Here is a 16,301-nt window from a genome sequence, read left to right as displayed (position 1 = left end):
CAGGTGTAACCCACCTGCTCTGAAAACCGGAAATCGCGCCTGCATCTGAGCGGGTCTTGTTTCCTGCGCTCCGGGCCGTGCTTGTCGTGGTCGGACTTGAGCACTTCAGCCAATCTGATTGGTAGTGGGGTCCCTGGGGCCTCCTCCAGTCTTGGTAATTCACTGTGTCTCCCACTACTCAGCCCAGAGAGTAAGTCAGCACAGGGAGAGTCGCGTGGGGAGAAGCCAGGGGACACGGGGCACAGGCTTCCTGAGCCCCACCCCCCACCCCGGGGAGTCACAAGGAAGCACTGACCCACCAGCAGGGAGCTCGTGGGAGATCAGCACCCAGGGTTTTATTGGGGGCTGGTCACGTGGGCGCCCTCCGCCTGGCCCGCCCCCAAGTTCCAGACTCCCAGAGGGAGCGCAGCTGTCCATACTGTGTGTGCAGACAGTTTAGACCCGTGAGGCCCCTGTCACTCCACAGCGGGACCCTCCCCAAGTGCACGTTCCCAGATGCCCGAGGGTGGCCGTCCCAGGCCAGCCTTGCTCTTTCCTGCATGGGGCCAGGGTCTTCATCCTTCTGGAGTGGGGGAACTGGAGACCATCGGGGTTTGGGGGTCACCCCTGTAGGGCAGCTCCTTCCCAGGGCAGCACCACTGTTAGGCCACTCAGCCTTTGCATCCATGAAAACATGTGCTCCCCTTGGACATACACACATCCAGAGTGGTGGAGCAGCTCCTGGACACCACTGAAGGGGCAGGAACTCCAGGGCCCTTGGCAGTGACCCAGGCCCACTCTTACCTGGGGGAGGGTCAGGCAGGGGTCTTTGCTGTAAACAGCAGAAACGAACTCTGGTTTAATGGATCAGGAGAGAATTTATTGGAAAGGACTGACAGCTCACAGAGGAAGGAAAAAAAAATTAAGAAAGCAGCTAGGAACCAGTGGAGGAGCCAGGGCCACGCCAGGGTCTAGGGGCCGCGAAGACAAACCACTTCCCAGTATATGACTTCTTGTCCTTTACTCCACACCAGGGTCCCAGCCTGAGGGGGGCTGGCTGCCTCCCTGGGGTCAGTGCCAACCCAGGCCAGGGGGGCGGCATGTGACCGGGGCTGGGGGGTGTCAATGCTTGAAGAAGTTAGTGTGCTATTCCCAGGACAAGAAATGCACAGTGAGTGGCCAGGTGACATAGTGTCCACTGCAGGGGAGTGCTCCACAGCTGTCCTGGCCCTGAGTAAGGATCCAGGGGTGCAGATGGTAGTGACCTCTCCAGCTTTGGGGTGACCTGAAGATCACTCAGTAGCAGGCGGTGTGGGAGCACCTGGGGCGGCAGAGCAGGGACACGCAGGAGGCCGGGCGGCAGCAGCTGGGCTGGCAGGAGGGGGCGGGGGCACAGCAGGCGGGTCTGCACACGGGGCGGCAGAGCAGGGACACGCAGGAGGCTGGGCGGCAGCAGCTGGGCTGGCAGGAGGAGGCGGGGGCACAGCAGGCGGGTCTGCACACGGGGCGGCAGAGCAGGGACACAGAGGAGGAGGGTCTGCAGCAGGACGAGGGGCAGGGGGTGGGCTCACAGCACACGGGCCTGCAGCACACGGGCCTGCAGCAGACAGGCGTGCAGCAGACGGGCCTGCAGCACACGGGCCTGCAGCACACGGGCCTGCAGCACACGGGCCTGCAGCAGAGGGGCGCACAGCAGTCCTGCTGGCAGGGGGAGGAGGTGCAGCAGGAGGGCTGGCAGCTAGGCTGCGGGCAGCACAAGGCCGTGCAGGAGCTGGTGCAGGCAGATGGGCAGGGGCAGGGCTCACAGCTCGCTGGGGCGCAGAGGAGGCTCAGGCAAGGGGCCGGGGCGCAGCAGTGGGGCTCACAGCAGCGGGGCTCACAGCACGGGGGCTCGCAGCAGCTCTCTGGACAGTCGTCCACCTGCCAGGAGGAGCCGGTGCAGGAGTCACAGGGACCGGCCAGGCAGACCCGGCTGCCGTAGCTCAGGTCGCTGGAACAGACAGACAGGGCAGGCGCGGCCATGGTGGGGGCGGTGGGGCTGTAGGAGGGTGAGTGTGTGAGTGAGAGTGTGTGTCTGAGTGAGTGTGTAAGGTGCTGTGTGCTGTTGGCTTTTATACCCCTCGCAGCTTGTGTTTCCAGGCCCTACAAGCTTCCAGTTCCGGTTCGCAAGCTGGCATAGGGACGTTTGTTGGCCTGTGGCGTGTGTACCTCGTAAACTTCCTGGGAGCGTCTGGCTCAGGAGTCTGTCCCATTGTGTCCCCAGGGGAGCGGGAGGAGGTTGGCGTGATTCCAGCCCTGGTTCTCGGAGCAGGGGAGGGTGGGTGTCGGGGTGGGCGGTGCCTCGGACCCCCTTGGGTGTGCTGGGCATCGTCCTGTCACCTGCCAGGGCGGCCCCGGGCCATCACTCACCTCGCCGGCAGGCGGCATTAGGAAGTTCCCCTCTCGTCAAACACCCCATCCCGTGGGGCGCAGGGATGCTGCCCCCTGTGAGGAGGACCCGCAGTCAGGTCACTCAGTGGCGTCCCAGGGCCATCAAAGGACTGCTCTCTGCTTCCTGCCTGTGTGTCCACTGTCCCCCTGTCCATGCACTTGGAAGGCCACAGGACCATGTATTTAGGGCAAAATCGCGTGCGCTGCAAACAACGCCAGCCTCCTGGGCCGTGGTTCCCATGCGTGGGCCACACGGAGCACCCATGCTGGACTCGGAGTGGGTCACAGCCCCCACGTCTCCCTCTCGCGCAGCCCCCTGTGTTTGGATGGCCCGGCTCCTCCTCCAAGGCAGCCCCTGTCGGCCTTTCCCAGCACCCTGCTGGCCGGATACCCCACCCGCCTCCCCACAGGACACAGACTGCCCGCAGGGTCGCACAGCCCACAGGAAGCCATGGGACGAAGCTGTGGATGGCGTCTCCCTCAGCCTCGTCCCCCGGGACCCAGCCTCCTGTCAGGAAGCAGCCACTCACCCACTTAGCCGCGGTCTCTGACCATGTACGCACGTGCGCACGGGCAGCGCATTCCCGTGACCCACAGGATTGTGTTGTACAAAGTCGCACAGACACTGGATAGTAAATGCTGTGAACAGTGAAGCATCGCTCCCAAGGAGATACAGGGCTGGGTTTCTGCGGGCCTCTGCTCACTGCATTCTCATCAGCCAGGCTCAGTGCTCGTGCGGACGGCTGCGCACGTCCACCCTGACCCCGCGAGCAGGGCGCGTGCTGATCTGGGGCCGCAAACAGATGTGAGTGAGCGGGCGAGTTCACACATAAGGAGCCCTCGGATGCCGGGGCCGGCCTCCCCCTCCCCTCGCCTCTCTCTCTGCCTGACTCACCTACCTCTCAGTCACTTCCCATTGACCTGTGGATCTACAAGTCTAGTTCCTGTTCCCTCTCTCTGTTGGTACGTCTATGTACACGTAATGTCTTTGTGTGTGTAAGTTTTTAAAATGCAAACTACATCACATTCTACACACTGTGTTTTTAAACGCAGCCCAGTGGGGAGCTCCTTCCCTGGGAATGTGTAAAGGATTCCCCCTCCTGTCCGCCGCTGCCTGGAATCCCACGTTGGCCTGTGCGTCCACTTCCTTCTGCTGTGAAACAAAGCACCACAAGCCCCCGGCTTAAAACGGGGCACGCGTGTCGCCTCGCAGCCTGCGCGGGGGCGGGGGGCGCCCAGGCACAGCTGAGCTGGGCTCCCACGGGGCTGTGACCCGGGGTCTCATCTGAAGGTGCAGCCCGGGGAGGGGTCCCTGCCAAGCTCAGGTGGGCCTTGTCAGGATGCAGCTCCTGCCGGTGGTGGGAGAGAGGGCTCGGCTTTTGCTGGCTGTCAGTGGAGGCCACCCTCACTTACTTGCCTCTCACGGGCAGCTCACAGCAGGACAGGAGAGCAGGCTCTCCTCCCTGCACCGGGGCTACCATCTTGCGTAACATAATCACACGCGTGTGATCATGCACGTCCCGTCACCTTCACTGTATCCTTTGTGCCTGTAAGTGTGTCACAGGTCCTGACCACACTCGAGGGGCCGGGGCCACGCTGCCCGCAGACACCGGGAGGCGGGGGTGGGCCCCGGCATCTGTTTCCCGTGGTCTGTGTCATGGAGCTTTGAACGAGCTCATGCTGTGGTGCTTCTGCACAGGCCTCACGCCTGTTCAGGAACACCTGCAGGACCGCCGCTCGGGGACTGGGCCGAAGGCACGGGCTTCCCACCTCGGCGCGTAGCGGCAAGCCGGCCCCGGAGCTGCGGGAGCTGCCGCATCCCGGCTGGGGGCCCGCCGCGCTGCCCTGCCCGCTCCCTGCCCAAGCCATGACCTCGGCGTCAGCGGTTTTTGTCTTTTCCAGTTTGAAACGTGAAAAATGGAATCACTTGGCTGTTAAATCTGTTTTCTCTCATTTTGAGGGGAGTTGAGCGTATGTTTGTGTTTACGAAACATTCACAGTCTTTTCTCAGTTGGCTGGCTGGCTGCGTCCTTAGCTCACTTTCTGTCCTGTTGTCAGTGTTTGTTCGCCACTGGTGGGAGGTGGTTGGGTGTGACTGGCTCTTTTCGCTGTGACTGGCTCTTTCGCTGTGACCTGTGTGACAAATTGTTTCTCACATTGTCGTTCGTCCTTTGACTGCTTATGGTGTTTTATCCCATGTGACTTTAAAGTTTTCATGTGATGAAATTTTCCAATCTTATTTTTATGGCTTCAGTGTTTTACTCCAAACTTCTAATAGCCTTTCCCATTTTGAGATTATTTTTGTCTCCATTCCTATCAATTATTGAGACAGGTATCCCCAAATATGATATTTTTTTACCTTTCCCTATTTCCACATTCAGTTCTGTTGATTTTTGATTTCTGTGTTTTAAGCTATGTTATTAGGTACCTACATGTTTAAAATGATTATAGCTCTCTAGGGGGGTTGACCTTTTAGTTTCATGAAACGTCTTTCTTCATCTCAAATAACACTTCCTACTGCAGAATCTCCATTATCTGGTGTTAATGAGCCAGGCCAGCTTTTTTGGTTAGTGTTGCATCATGTAGCCTTTTCCATCCTTTGACTTCCAGCCTTTCTGGGCCCTTATATTTAGGATGTAGCTTTTGTAAGCAACACACAGATTTTCTTCTCCTCTTTTAAAATCCAGACTAACAATCTCTATATGTAAATTGAAATATTTAATATGTCACCTTTAATTTAATTATTGATAATTGGCTTTATATCTACTATCTGATTATATGTTTTCTATTTGTCCCAACTGTTATATGTTCCTTTTACACATTTTTCCTGACTACTTCGGATTAATCAAGCACTTTTATTATTCACTTCCCCTTTCCTAGTCATCATTACTCACACCAGGCTTCTACTGTTCTTTCAGAGGTTGCCCTGGAGATTACAGCATGCTTTCTTGGGTTACTCAAGCCCGTGCCAGCACCCCTGCACTTCCAGAGCAATGCTGAGATCTCAGAGCACTCCAGCTCCATTGATCCCTCTCACCTGTCAATGTCATCGTGCATTTTATTTCTCCCTGTAGCTTAGACGCCCTAGGACTGTGAATGTAATATACGGCGTCATAACATTGTGAGTGTGCACGTAGGTCAACTTTCACTTCTATTTTCCTTCTTATTTCTCTTTTCAGCTTCTCCTGCTTTCTGTCTTTCAGTCATCCTGTCTGGAGACTTCCCTTTAATGTTAATTTAAAGTGGGTCTTCTGGTGTTGAAGTTGCTCGGTTTTTGTCTAGCAATGTTTTGCTCCATCTTCACCTTTGAACAGTATTCTTGGTGGGCTCGAATTCCAGGTTTGCAGTTATTATCTTTCAGATTCTTCAAGATGCCATTCCATTACCTCCTCATTTTCATCACTTCTGTTGGGAAATCTACTATAAATCTTATTGCTGCAACTTTGAAGTTAATGCCTATTTTTCCTCTGTTTTCAACAATTAGTCTTTATCTCTGGCTTTTATCAGTTCCATTATGATGCACTTAGGTGTTGCTTCATTAATATTTATTCTCTTAAGGTTTAAATTACTCCTTGGATTTGTAGCTTGAGTCTTTGTTTTGGAAGATTCTTTACCATTATCTCTTCAAACATTCCCCCATTCTTTCTCTTTCCTCCCATGTGGGACTCCACTGGGAAAAAAGCGAAATTTCTTCACCATATTCTACCACATTTATTCAATTATTTCCCCTCCTTTTTCCTCTCCAGCTTCATCCTGGATGCTTCACATCTTCCACCACGAATCCCCTCTCTGGCTGTCCATTCTACTTTAAATCCGTCTATCCATTCATAAGTACCATGATTACTTTTTTCAGTCTAGAATTTCTACTTGCTCCTTTTTTCTACATTTCAGTTTTCGACAAAGCTCTCCGTCATTACATCTGTTTTCTTGAGCATATTCTTCACAATTATTTAAAATCTGTGTCTCCTCTCATGCGGTGTCACCTCTGGGTTCATTTCTATTGTCTATTTTGTCTCTTGGCACTATTCCTTGGCATGGCTGTCATCCTTGGTTGAATGTTTGACATTGTGTATGAAAAATTGTAGGTGCTCTGAATGAGTTTCTCTTCTTCTGAGAGATTCACCTCATCCTCCGGCAGATGGCTTGAGTGGGGGCAGAAGATTTTTATTGATGTCAGGCTGAGAGGCGGTCCCTGTAAGCTCGGGTCCATGTCTGGAGGAGGAGGAGGAGGAGAGCTAGTCCTCCTTGGCCTGTCTCTACTCTGGCTTTTATCTACTTGGCAATGAGATTGGAAAACTCTGCTTGGCTTTTTAATGGCTTCCTGCTGGCCTTCTTAGTACTTGCCCTGCAGAGCGTGAAAACCTGGCAAACGCCTCCAGGGTTCAGCCTCCGACTCTGGAGATCTTGGTGCCTCTTGTTTGTCTGGAGTCTTGTCCCCTTGAGTCCTCGCTGCCGCCACAGTCACAAAGTCCCACATACTTTTCTCCAGCCCCATGAGACCCCAGAAGGTCTGCTGGCTTCTCGGTATCCTAGCTGCGGCCTTCTGCCACTTTTCTCCTCCTCGCACCCGATGCCAAGATTCATCAGCTGCACTTAAGGGAAAAGCCATCGGAGAATGCTGGCTCACTGCTCTGAAGTTCCCCCGTCTCCAGAATGTTTGCCCCCAATTCTCAGTTTTGTCCAGTAGCTTTCCAAAGATTTAAGCAGATGTTTGTATTTTATCCGTCTTTCCAAGTTATTCTTAGCAGGAGTATATCTGACTCAAGCTACCTTGTCGTAGATGGCCACAGTCATCCCCCTTTCCTCCCCTCCCCCGTCTTCATCCTCTCTGTCTCCCCCATGCACTCCTAGTCTATGCAGTCCCTTCCTGTATTTCCAGAGGGGCCAGGAGCTGAGCACAAGAAGCCAGGCTCAAAGGTGCCTTACTTTTATAACTCAAAATATAAAGACAGACAACTCAGCTCACAATTTGACTGAAATCCTAGAACCCTGGCTTGCCTTTCATAGATTTCCTAGAAGTTGAGAGGCCTGGGCAGAGCCCCACTGTTGGAAACACAGAAGTGCCAGGAAGGGTGAGAATTTGAGCCCCCAGATTGAGCGAGAGTGTTACACACACCACCTCCCTCCCTGAATCCTCCCACTGGGGCGACAAGGCGCTCTTCTGGGACCAATGCACGTGAGGCTATGCCTGGCCACCACACACATCACGGGTACCAAGAGCCTGCCTTGCAGGGAGGGTGTGGCTCAGTGGTAGAGCACGTGCTTAGCATGCACGAGGTCCTGGGTTCAATTCCCAGAACCTCCATTAAAATAAATAAATAAATAGACAAAGAAAGAAAGAAAGACACCTAATTACGCGCCCCCCCCCATAAAACCAAAGATTAAAAAACAAAGCAAACAAACAAGAGCCCGCCTCTCCCAGGCTGGCAGCTCGGGCTCCACCTGTCGAATTTGCACTCCCAAGGCTGGCATGTGTCACAGGCAGGATTTGTGGCGCAGTGACTGAATTCACATTTGGCAAGTAAAGGACCAGAGAAGATCCACATTTCAATGGCCACTTGGATATTTTTTTGAGGAGGAAGGGAGAAGCTTGGAGGATTTGGGGGGTTCTGGCTGGGGTGACCCGAGGACACGTTCAATTAACAATCAAGAAAACAAACAGGAAACATAAAACAATCTTTGGTTCTCTGTGGAGGCTTTGTGAGGTGGCTGTGCTTCTGCAGGGAGGGGAAGGGCGCTCTGGTTCACACGCACGGTTTTGCAGGTTTGGAGTAAGTGTGCACGGCGGTGGGGGCCAGCGGACAGATGCGGACCTGCGCCTCACCGAGGGGGTGGATGAAGGCGGGGCGTGTGCTGCCCACCCAGGGGAACAGCGCTGCTGCCGTCCCGCTGTCCCACCTTCCCCTGTTCACCACCTGCACCACGCCGTCAAGGAAGCTCCCTGCACCAGAGGGAGCTGAGGAATCACATTAGGAAAGTTTGGCCTCGCACCCTCCTTGACAGGGCTTCCCCAGCCCGGCACTGTGACGCCGGGGTCGCCCAGGTGGGGAGGCCCCCGGGTGTGTGCACGGCGGTCCCAGGCCCCGGCCAGGCCAGATGGACTTAGGACACACTGTTGCAGACACGTTCCCTTTCCACCTCGGTGTTATGTTCTGGACCGAAAGTCGCATAGGCTGCATCAACAGACCTCGAAATGCACTCAGTAGTGTTATAAGCTGAGCAACATTTCAGAAATAAACAAAAACTGGCACTAATGAGAGCTCTCTGGGTTCCAAACACCAACAAGGAAGGGAGGGTGTGGGAGCCTCTGCTGTGAAAACACACAACACACAACACACAACACAGAGGAGGGGTATAAAAGCCGACAGCCTGAACACCTCACACATTCACACTCACACACTCTCACTCACACACTCACCCTCCTCCAGCCCCACCACCCCCACCATGGCCACGCCCGCCCTGTCCACCTGCTCCAGCGACCTGAGCTACAGCAGCCGGGTCTGCCTGCCCAGTCCCTGTGACTCCTGCACCGGCTCCTCCTGGCAGGTGGACGACTGCCCAGAGAGCTGCTGTGAGCCCCCCTGCTGTGCCCCAGCCCCGTGCCTGAGCCTCCTCTGCGCCCCAGCGAGCTGTGAGCCCTGCCCCTGCCCATCAGCCTGCACCAGCTCCTGCACGGCCTTGTGCTGCCTGCAGTCTAGCTGCCAGCCCTCCTGCTGCACCTCCTCCCCCTGCCAGCAGGACTGCTGTGAGCCCGTGTGCTGCAGGCCCGTGTGCTGCAGGCCTGTGTGCTGCACACCTGTCTGCTGCAGGCCTGTCTGCTACACACCTGTCTGCTGCAGGCCCGTGTGCTGTGAGCCCACCCTCTGCCCCTCATCCTGCTGCAGACCCTCCTCCTCCGTGTCCCTGCTCTGCCGCCCCGTGTGCAGACCCGCCTGCTGTGCCCCCGCCCCCTCCTGCCAGCCCAGCTGCTGCCCCCCGGCCTCCTGCGTGTCCCTGCTCTGCCGCCCCGTGTGCAGACCCGCCTGCTGTGCCCCTGCCCCCTCCTGCCAGCCCAGCTGCTGCCGCCCGGCCTCCTGCGTGTCCCTGCTCTGCCGCCCCAGGTGCTCCCACCCCACCTGCTGCGTCCCTGACTCAGCCTAGAAGTTCTGCTGCTGACCAGGCCCGACCCCCAGGGCCAGCCGGGCTCTAGGTCCACAGCCTCCCCAGTCCTGACCTGCGTTGGTGACTGTCCCTACTCAGGACAGAGTCCTGCTATGTCTCCACTGTCCTGACCTGACCCCTGCTCCCAGGACCCCCAGACCTCTCTGTGTCTCGGGGCTCCTGCCTCCCAGGAGGTGCCTTCATCGCCTCTGGGTCACCTGTCCCCCCTCCCCCTTTCTCTGCCTGGGTCTCTTGGCCTCGACTTCCAGCCTGTCAGCACCTCCTCAGGCACATGGAGGAATAAACTCACTTCACCTGATTTGCTTCCTTGTGGTGGTGTTCCTGGGGAGAAACACATGGTTTTGAGCTGGGGTGGGCTCCTCCAGCCACAGATAATTCTGGGAGTGAGCATCTGAGATGTGTGAACGAAACATTAAGGAGCAGCTGCAGGGCCTGCAGGACCCAGTGACCCGGGCAGTGCCCTGAGGCTCCCATCTGGGAGGGCTCGATCTGGCTGGGGGTGTGAAGGACATGGGGGTCTCAGCTGCAGGGCCTCCCTGTGACCTGCCAGCCCCCACATCAGGCCTCTGTGCACTGAAGGGCCCCACAGCAGCCCACCCTGAGGTGAGGACGGCCCTGGGACGAAGTGATAGCTCGTTTTAACAAGGGCAGAAATACCCCAAGACGTCACCCTTGTGCAGGGGCCGGGAGTGTTGCAGAAAGTGGACGCTGTCCCCAGCCTGTAGAAGATCAGACACACTCAGCCCCCCTCGAGCCCGTGCCAGGGACCAGGCACTGCCTTCCCCGCTGTGGGCCCCTCACTCTCCAGAGGCCTGTGTCCGGGAAAAGGGAGCCCCTTTCTCTCTGGGGAGGCTCAGCCTCGTCCCCCGTGGCCCCAGCCACCTCCCACACATGCCACGTGCCCCGTCCGCATTGGTCCCTGCTCACATTTGTCCCTCCACCCTCAGACCCATGTCTCACCCACCACTTCTGTTTAAAATCAGCTTTGTCAGGGTATGATGTACTCCCAGTGGAATTGTACAGTGTGATGGGTGTTGAAACAGGTCTCCATGCTGCGGCCTCCATCCAGGGCTTCCCTGTGTCCAGTCCCGTCACCGCCCTCTGTCCGCGGATCTGGCAGCCGCTGCTCGGCATCCCGGGAAGGGGTCCCGCCGCTCTGGCTTTGTTCGTGGGTCTCGTTCATTGTCTGTATCAGTAGCTGATGCCTTCTTAGCTGCTGAGCGGTGCTGTATCGCGTGGACACAGCTCAGCCGTGCACCCTTGCAGTGTGTTTGGGTGTTGGTGACTACAGATAAAGCCACGACAAACACTGCACCCGGCATAGGACATGTGACCCCGGGGTAGACACCAGGGGCAGGGCTGCTGGGCCACAAGGTGTGCGTCCTGTTTCGTGATGTTCGCGTTTTCCTGGTGACTGAGGGCAGGGTCGGTTTCCCTGCCTTTTGTGTCTCTTCTTCAGTGATGTGCCTGTTCAAAACCTCTGCCCGTCGCTCTGAAACAGATTGTGTTCTTCTCGTTAAGCCGCAAGCAGTCTTCATGTGTTCGGGACGTCAGCAACTTGTCAGGAGCAGGTGTCACAAATCTCCCCGTCAGCGGCCTTTTCATTTTCCTAACAGTGCTTTTCGGAGAGCTGACATCTTTCATTTTGATCAGATCCGTGTTATCACTTTTTCTTCAGTGGTTCTAAGAAATCTTTACCTAAGTCCAAGGTCATACGGACTTTGTCCTCTGCTTCCATCTAAATACGCCCCGGCTGTAACGTTCATGTTGGTTCTGTGATCCATTCCAAGTTAACGTCTGAATGTTCTGTGAGTCGTTCTGCTGAACTTCCCTTGCCAAGAAGTCTACTGACCATGTGTACACGTGGACCTACTTCTGGACCTTCTGTTCTGCCCCCTTTTTTGTGTTTGTTATTTACACCAGTTACACACTGTCTGATTAATTTAGCTTTAATTAGGTGTTGAAATCAGGCAATGTTAAGTCTTCCAATTCTGTTTTTCTTTTTCAAAATTGGTTGGCTAATTTAGATCCTTTACATTTCCCTATAGATTTTAGAATACATTTTGCATTTGTTTGTTTGTTCGTTTGTTTGCTTCAGGGGAGTAGAACCTATTTTAAAATCAGCTCACTGGTTTCTACAGAAAGGTCTGCTGGGTTTTGTTGTAGTTGCATCAAGCCTGTAGATAAACCGGAAGGACTGACATTTTAACAACATCAAGCCTGTCGAGTCAAGTCTGCAGCCACCAGGACCGCTTTTCTCCCCAGCAACATTCGTCATTTTTAGTGCCTGGACCTTGCACATACGTTAAGTTTCGCTGTTGTTTCATTTTTAATGCTTTAGTTAGCGGTATGTTTACTGCTTTTCCAGCCATTCCCCGCTACCGTGTAGAAAGAGAATTGGGTTCTGGATCCTCTAACCTCGATACTCCGCCTATGGATTCTATCAGCTTTTTCTGTCTGTCCCTGAGGACTTTCAACAGTGAAGCTGTTGGACTCAGCGTGTTCTTCGTGGGAGACTTTTAATTGTGAATTTAGTATCTTCAATTGATAGGGGGCTCCTTGTGTTACTTTTGTAGTTTACATCTCCCCAGCTGCTTGTCTGTCTCCTCTAAGGCATCTAAGTTGTCGAGCGCGTCAGCACAACGTTGTCTGCCTTCCCACTTCGTTATTTGAACGTCTGCAGCCTCTGTGCCGATCCGCCTTTAAGAAAGTCATTCCTGACGTTGGCAGCTTGTTTCTTCTCTCCCTTTTTCCTTCGAGGTGAAGCCAGCTTTGCTGATCTTTTCAAACAACTAAACTCGGTTTCATTCATCTTCCCTCTCGCTTGCCCGTTTCCTGTTTGGTGGATTTCTGCACTTCTGGATTACTTCCTTCCCTCTGCTTACTTTTGGGTTTAACCTGTGTCCAAAGTTCTTTATTGCTTCTTAAGGTAGAAGCTTTGGTTTTAGTTCTTCCTTCTTCTCTAAGTTATTAAAGCTACGCACTTCCCTCTATTCACTATGTTAGCTGCATCCCACAAGGCTCACTTTTATTTTATTCAAAATATTTCCTAATTTTTATCCTGATTTCTTCTTTGACTCATGGATTATTCTGAAGTGTGATGTTTAATTTCTTAATATTGGAAATTTTTCTAGATATCTTTCTGTTGACAGTTTCTGATTCTTTTGTGGTCAAATAACCTTCTCTGTATGATTTCAGTCGTATTAACTATACTGAGACCTGTTTTGGCCAGCATGGGACTTATCTTGGTGAATGTTCCATATGCACTTGAAAAGATGTGCATTCTGCTGTTGGGATGGCATGTTGTATGAATGCCAAGTAGATCAGATTAGTTTCTAGTGGTTTTCAAATTTTCTATATGCTTAATAATTTCATTAAATTCAGGAAATATTTGGCCATTATCTCCTAAAATCCTTTCTGCTCTTCCCGACTCCACATTCCCCCCCCCAGGTACTGTAATTACATGCATGTTAGACCCACCTCACTAAAGCTCTGTAAGTCTTTTATTTTTGTTTTTTCATTGTGTCCTTCGGTTTGCATAACTTCTGTGGCGATGTCTTCAGGGTCACTGACCCTTTATCCACAGTGTCTAATCTCCCTTTAAGCTCATCGTTTTATTTTTGTGTTGCTGGCGCTGCGCTTTTCCTCTTTGGAGTTCCACTGAGCTGTCTTCATAGCTTCCACTCCTCTCCTCACTCATCATGTTCCTATTTTCCTCTAAATCCCTGAACATACTTATAGTGGTTGTTTTAACTGCCTTGTCTGTTAATTCCACCCACTCTCACTTCTGGGTCTATTTCCACCGACTGTCTTGTCTCTTGGCCGTGGGTAACATCTCCTCTTCTTCACGCACCTAGTAATCTTTCATGGAAGGCTGGGCGTTAATGAAATAATATGGCAGTGGGTGCGACAGCTGGTCTCCTCCCTCTGAGGAATGCTGGACCCGAGTCCGTCCGGCAGTTACGCTGTGGCCGGCCCGACGCTCCCCTGGCCTCCATGCTCACTGCCGAGCTTTGTCAGGGCGGACCCAGGGAAGCCGTGCTCCTAGGCGGGTTTCTAAGCAGTGACGCCTCTGGGTCTGTGCTGAGTGTCTCTGGTGCCCGCGAGTTCTCTCCACTCTGGAGTTCGGAACTCTGCTGTCCCCTGCCTCACGTAAGCTCTAGCGACCGTTCACCTTAGTGACGCGCAGTTGTTTTTGACAGCCCCATGGTTCTGAGCTTCGAATGCAGGGCTTCATATTCAGCAAAGAACTCAAGGGGACCCCGGGGAGCTTTTCTCTGCACCTCTCCCTCCTCTCCTGCGTCTGCCCTACCAGCCCAGCTGCCTCAGCCTCCTTGAACTCATTCTAGGCCCTTCAGCTCAGCAAAGCCACCATGCATATCACGTGTGCCCACCACCCCTTGTGCTGCGTCTGGGAGACTCTCGGCCAGTGAGCGGGGCAATCTCAGGGCTCCCCTCTTTGTGTCCCAAGCTCCGCACCATCAGTCGGCCAATGTCTGAAAACAAGTGTTTCATATCTTTTGTCCCACTTTCTAATGACTTACGGGGGGAGGATGAGTCAGGTGCATGACGGCCTGAAGTGAAGGCTGCCTGCCTGTCTGGGCGCTCTGTCTCTTCCAGTCCAACCTCTGACTCCCCACTTTGACTTCTCAAGACCTACCCTGACTCTGAAGCTGAGTCTGCCTCCTTCCACTCTGGGAAACACTCCAGCTAAGTTCAGGCCCCGCCTGAGACACGCCCATTGCCCCGGGGACTGGCCCACGCAGCCAACATTCTCCAAACAGGAGCCCTAGCAGTGGCTCCTGGCGGGACATGAGGAACCTCAGTGTAGCTTTTTTGGGCTCTGGGCTCCAGGAGAGACATCGCCAAGCCCAGTTCCACCTGAGGTTCAGCGGTGCCCTGTGTGCACAGGCCCCGTGGGAAATGTCTGTGGGGAGGAGGCTACAGAGTCAAAACAAGGAAAATAGCTACTCAGTGAATGACACGCAGGAGGGGGAAGGGTGCTCCCGAGAGGGCCCAAGTGACCCCGGGCTGCAAAGCCAACCCCACCCTCGGCACCCTTGTCGGGACCCAGCCCAGGAGACAGCACAGGGCCCTGCAGGAGGGCAGAGGCGTGTGTGTGGAGGGAAAGGGGATGTGAGGTTAAGCTGAGGAATAATCGCACGAACACACGGACATCGTACTGCGCGCAGGGCCAGGCGTTTATGGGCGGTTTGCTTAAGAGTCCAGAGTCACTGAGCTGAGGGACGGACACCACAGAGGGAGGCTGAGCTCATCCTCGCAAGAGGCAGAACTGGCAGGGGGCTGTGGCCAGGGGAGCTTCCTGGGAGCCCCCCCCCGAGCCACAGCATTTAGATGGTCTTGGAGTTTTTCCACCCCTTCCAGCTCAGAGAAGGACTGGACTGCAGACACGGAAATGGCCTGAGAGTTGGAGCAAACCAGGATGTGGCTGTCAGACTTGACCCTGTGCTGAGTGGGTCAGCCGCTTGACACAGGTCAGGACCCGACTAGGGAGAAGCTGGGGACCAAGTCAGGGTGGGATCTGAGCCCGGCTGGCCCAGGGGGGACGGGCCCGGTCAGCAGCAGGACTTCTAGGCTGAGTCGGGGACGCAGCAGGTGGGGTGGGAGCACCTGGGGCGGCAGAGCAGGGACACGCAGGAGGAGGGTCTGCAGCAGGACGAGGGGCAGGGGGTGGGCTCACAGCACACGGGCCTGCAGCACACGGGCCTGCAGCAGACAGGCGTGCAGCACACGGGCCTGCAGCAGACAGGCCTGCAGCACACGGGCCTGCAGCACACGGGCCTGCAGCAGACAGGCCTGCAGCACACGGGCCTGCAGCACACGGGCCTGCAGCACACAGGCCTGCAGCACACAGGCTCACAGCAGTCCTGCTGGCAGGGGGAGGAGGCGCAGCAGGAGGGCTGGCAGCTAGGCTGCGGGCAGCACAAGGCCGTGCAGGAGCTGGTGCAGGCAGATGGGCAGGGGCAGGGCTCACAGCTCGCTGGGGCGCAGAGGAGGCTCAGGCAGGGGGCCGGGGTGCAGCAGGGGGGCTCGCAGCAGCTCTCTGGGCAGTCGTCCACCTGCCAGGAGGAGCCGGTGCAGGAGTCACAGGGACCGGCCAGGCAGACCCGGCTGCCGTAGCTCAGGTCGCCGGAGCAGGTGGACAGGGCGGGCGCGGCCATGGCGGGGGCGGTGGGGCTGGAGGAGGGTGAGTGTGTGGGTGAGGTGCTCAGGCTTTGGGCTTTTTTTCCCTCCCGGGTGAGCGTGTTTTCCCCGGGAAGCCTCGCCCCTGTCTTCCTGGCTGATGTCGAGAGCAGGTGCAGAGAACAAGCAGGAGCTGTTTTCGTTCCAGGAGTTGCTCAGCTCCCAAAGCTCCTAAAATTGGCTTGGGGCGGCTTCACTTGTTTTCAGTCCTAAAGCAAGCCTGGAGCGGAGTGTCAGTTACCGTGTTGTTTTAGCCCGTGTCACGGGGCCGAGGCGGAGCGCACAACCGGGGCTGGATCCCGGCCCCAGGGCGGGGTGAGCGCGGCCGGGGGTGCCCCGGCAGCACAAGGTCGCGTGCCTCTGTGGCAGAGTGGAGGTTTATTTGGTTGTAAAGAAAGATGAGCTGAGTCACGCTCTGGACGCGGAGCTGGATCAGCGTCCCAGGGCAGCAGGCACCGCGCCGCAGGGGACCAGCTCCCACAGCAGAAACGTGTCTCTCCCAGTCTGGAGGTCAGACGCCCAAGGGC

General features: G+C 55.4%; 3 protein-coding genes across 4 annotated transcripts in view; 2 read left to right on the top strand and 1 right to left on the bottom strand.

Moving 5' to 3' along the window:
- The window catches only part of TSPEAR (thrombospondin type laminin G domain and EAR repeats), a 124,242-nt gene that overhangs the window by 60,990 nt on the left and 46,951 nt on the right, over positions 1-16,301 (top strand). The window lies entirely within an intron of this gene.
- On the bottom strand, positions 838-15,812 carry LOC116281925 (uncharacterized). Its single transcript, XM_072942030.1, has 3 exons — positions 15,358-15,812; positions 15,180-15,297; positions 838-2,121 (listed from the first exon to the last, which is right to left on the bottom strand). Exons 1-3 carry the CDS (start codon positions 15,750-15,752, stop codon positions 1,276-1,278), a joined length of 1,359 nt encoding a protein of 452 aa, XP_072798131.1. The 5' UTR covers positions 15,753-15,812; the 3' UTR covers positions 838-1,275.
- Positions 8,795-9,868, top strand: LOC140698814 (uncharacterized). Its single transcript, XM_072970206.1, has one exon. The coding sequence runs from the start codon at positions 8,854-8,856 to the stop codon at positions 9,547-9,549; it is 696 nt and encodes a 231-aa protein (XP_072826307.1). The 5' UTR covers positions 8,795-8,853; the 3' UTR covers positions 9,550-9,868.

The sequence above is a fragment of the Vicugna pacos genome, chromosome 1 (genome assembly GCF_048564905.1).
Source record: "Vicugna pacos chromosome 1, VicPac4, whole genome shotgun sequence".
In the NCBI taxonomy this organism is placed as follows: domain Eukaryota; kingdom Metazoa; phylum Chordata; class Mammalia; order Artiodactyla; family Camelidae; genus Vicugna; species Vicugna pacos.
This window is presented reverse-complemented; position numbering and strand designations above follow the sequence as displayed.

Coding starts and splice junctions, on each gene's coding strand:
- LOC140698814 (XM_072970206.1), top strand. CDS start 8,854: ATGGCCACGCCCGCCCTGTCCACCTGCTCCAGCGACCTGAGCTACAGC.
- LOC116281925 (XM_072942030.1), bottom strand. CDS start 15,752: ATGGCCGCGCCCGCCCTGTCCACCTGCTCCGGCGACCTGAGCTACGGC. Junction 15,298..15,357: donor TGCAGGCCCGTGTGCTGCAG/GCCCGTGTGCTG, acceptor TGTCTGCTGCAG/GCCCGTGTGCTGCAGGCCCG. Junction 2,122..15,179: donor GCTCCCACCCCACCTGCTGC/GTCCCCGACTCA, acceptor GGAAGCTTGTAG/GGCCTGGAAACACAAGCTGC.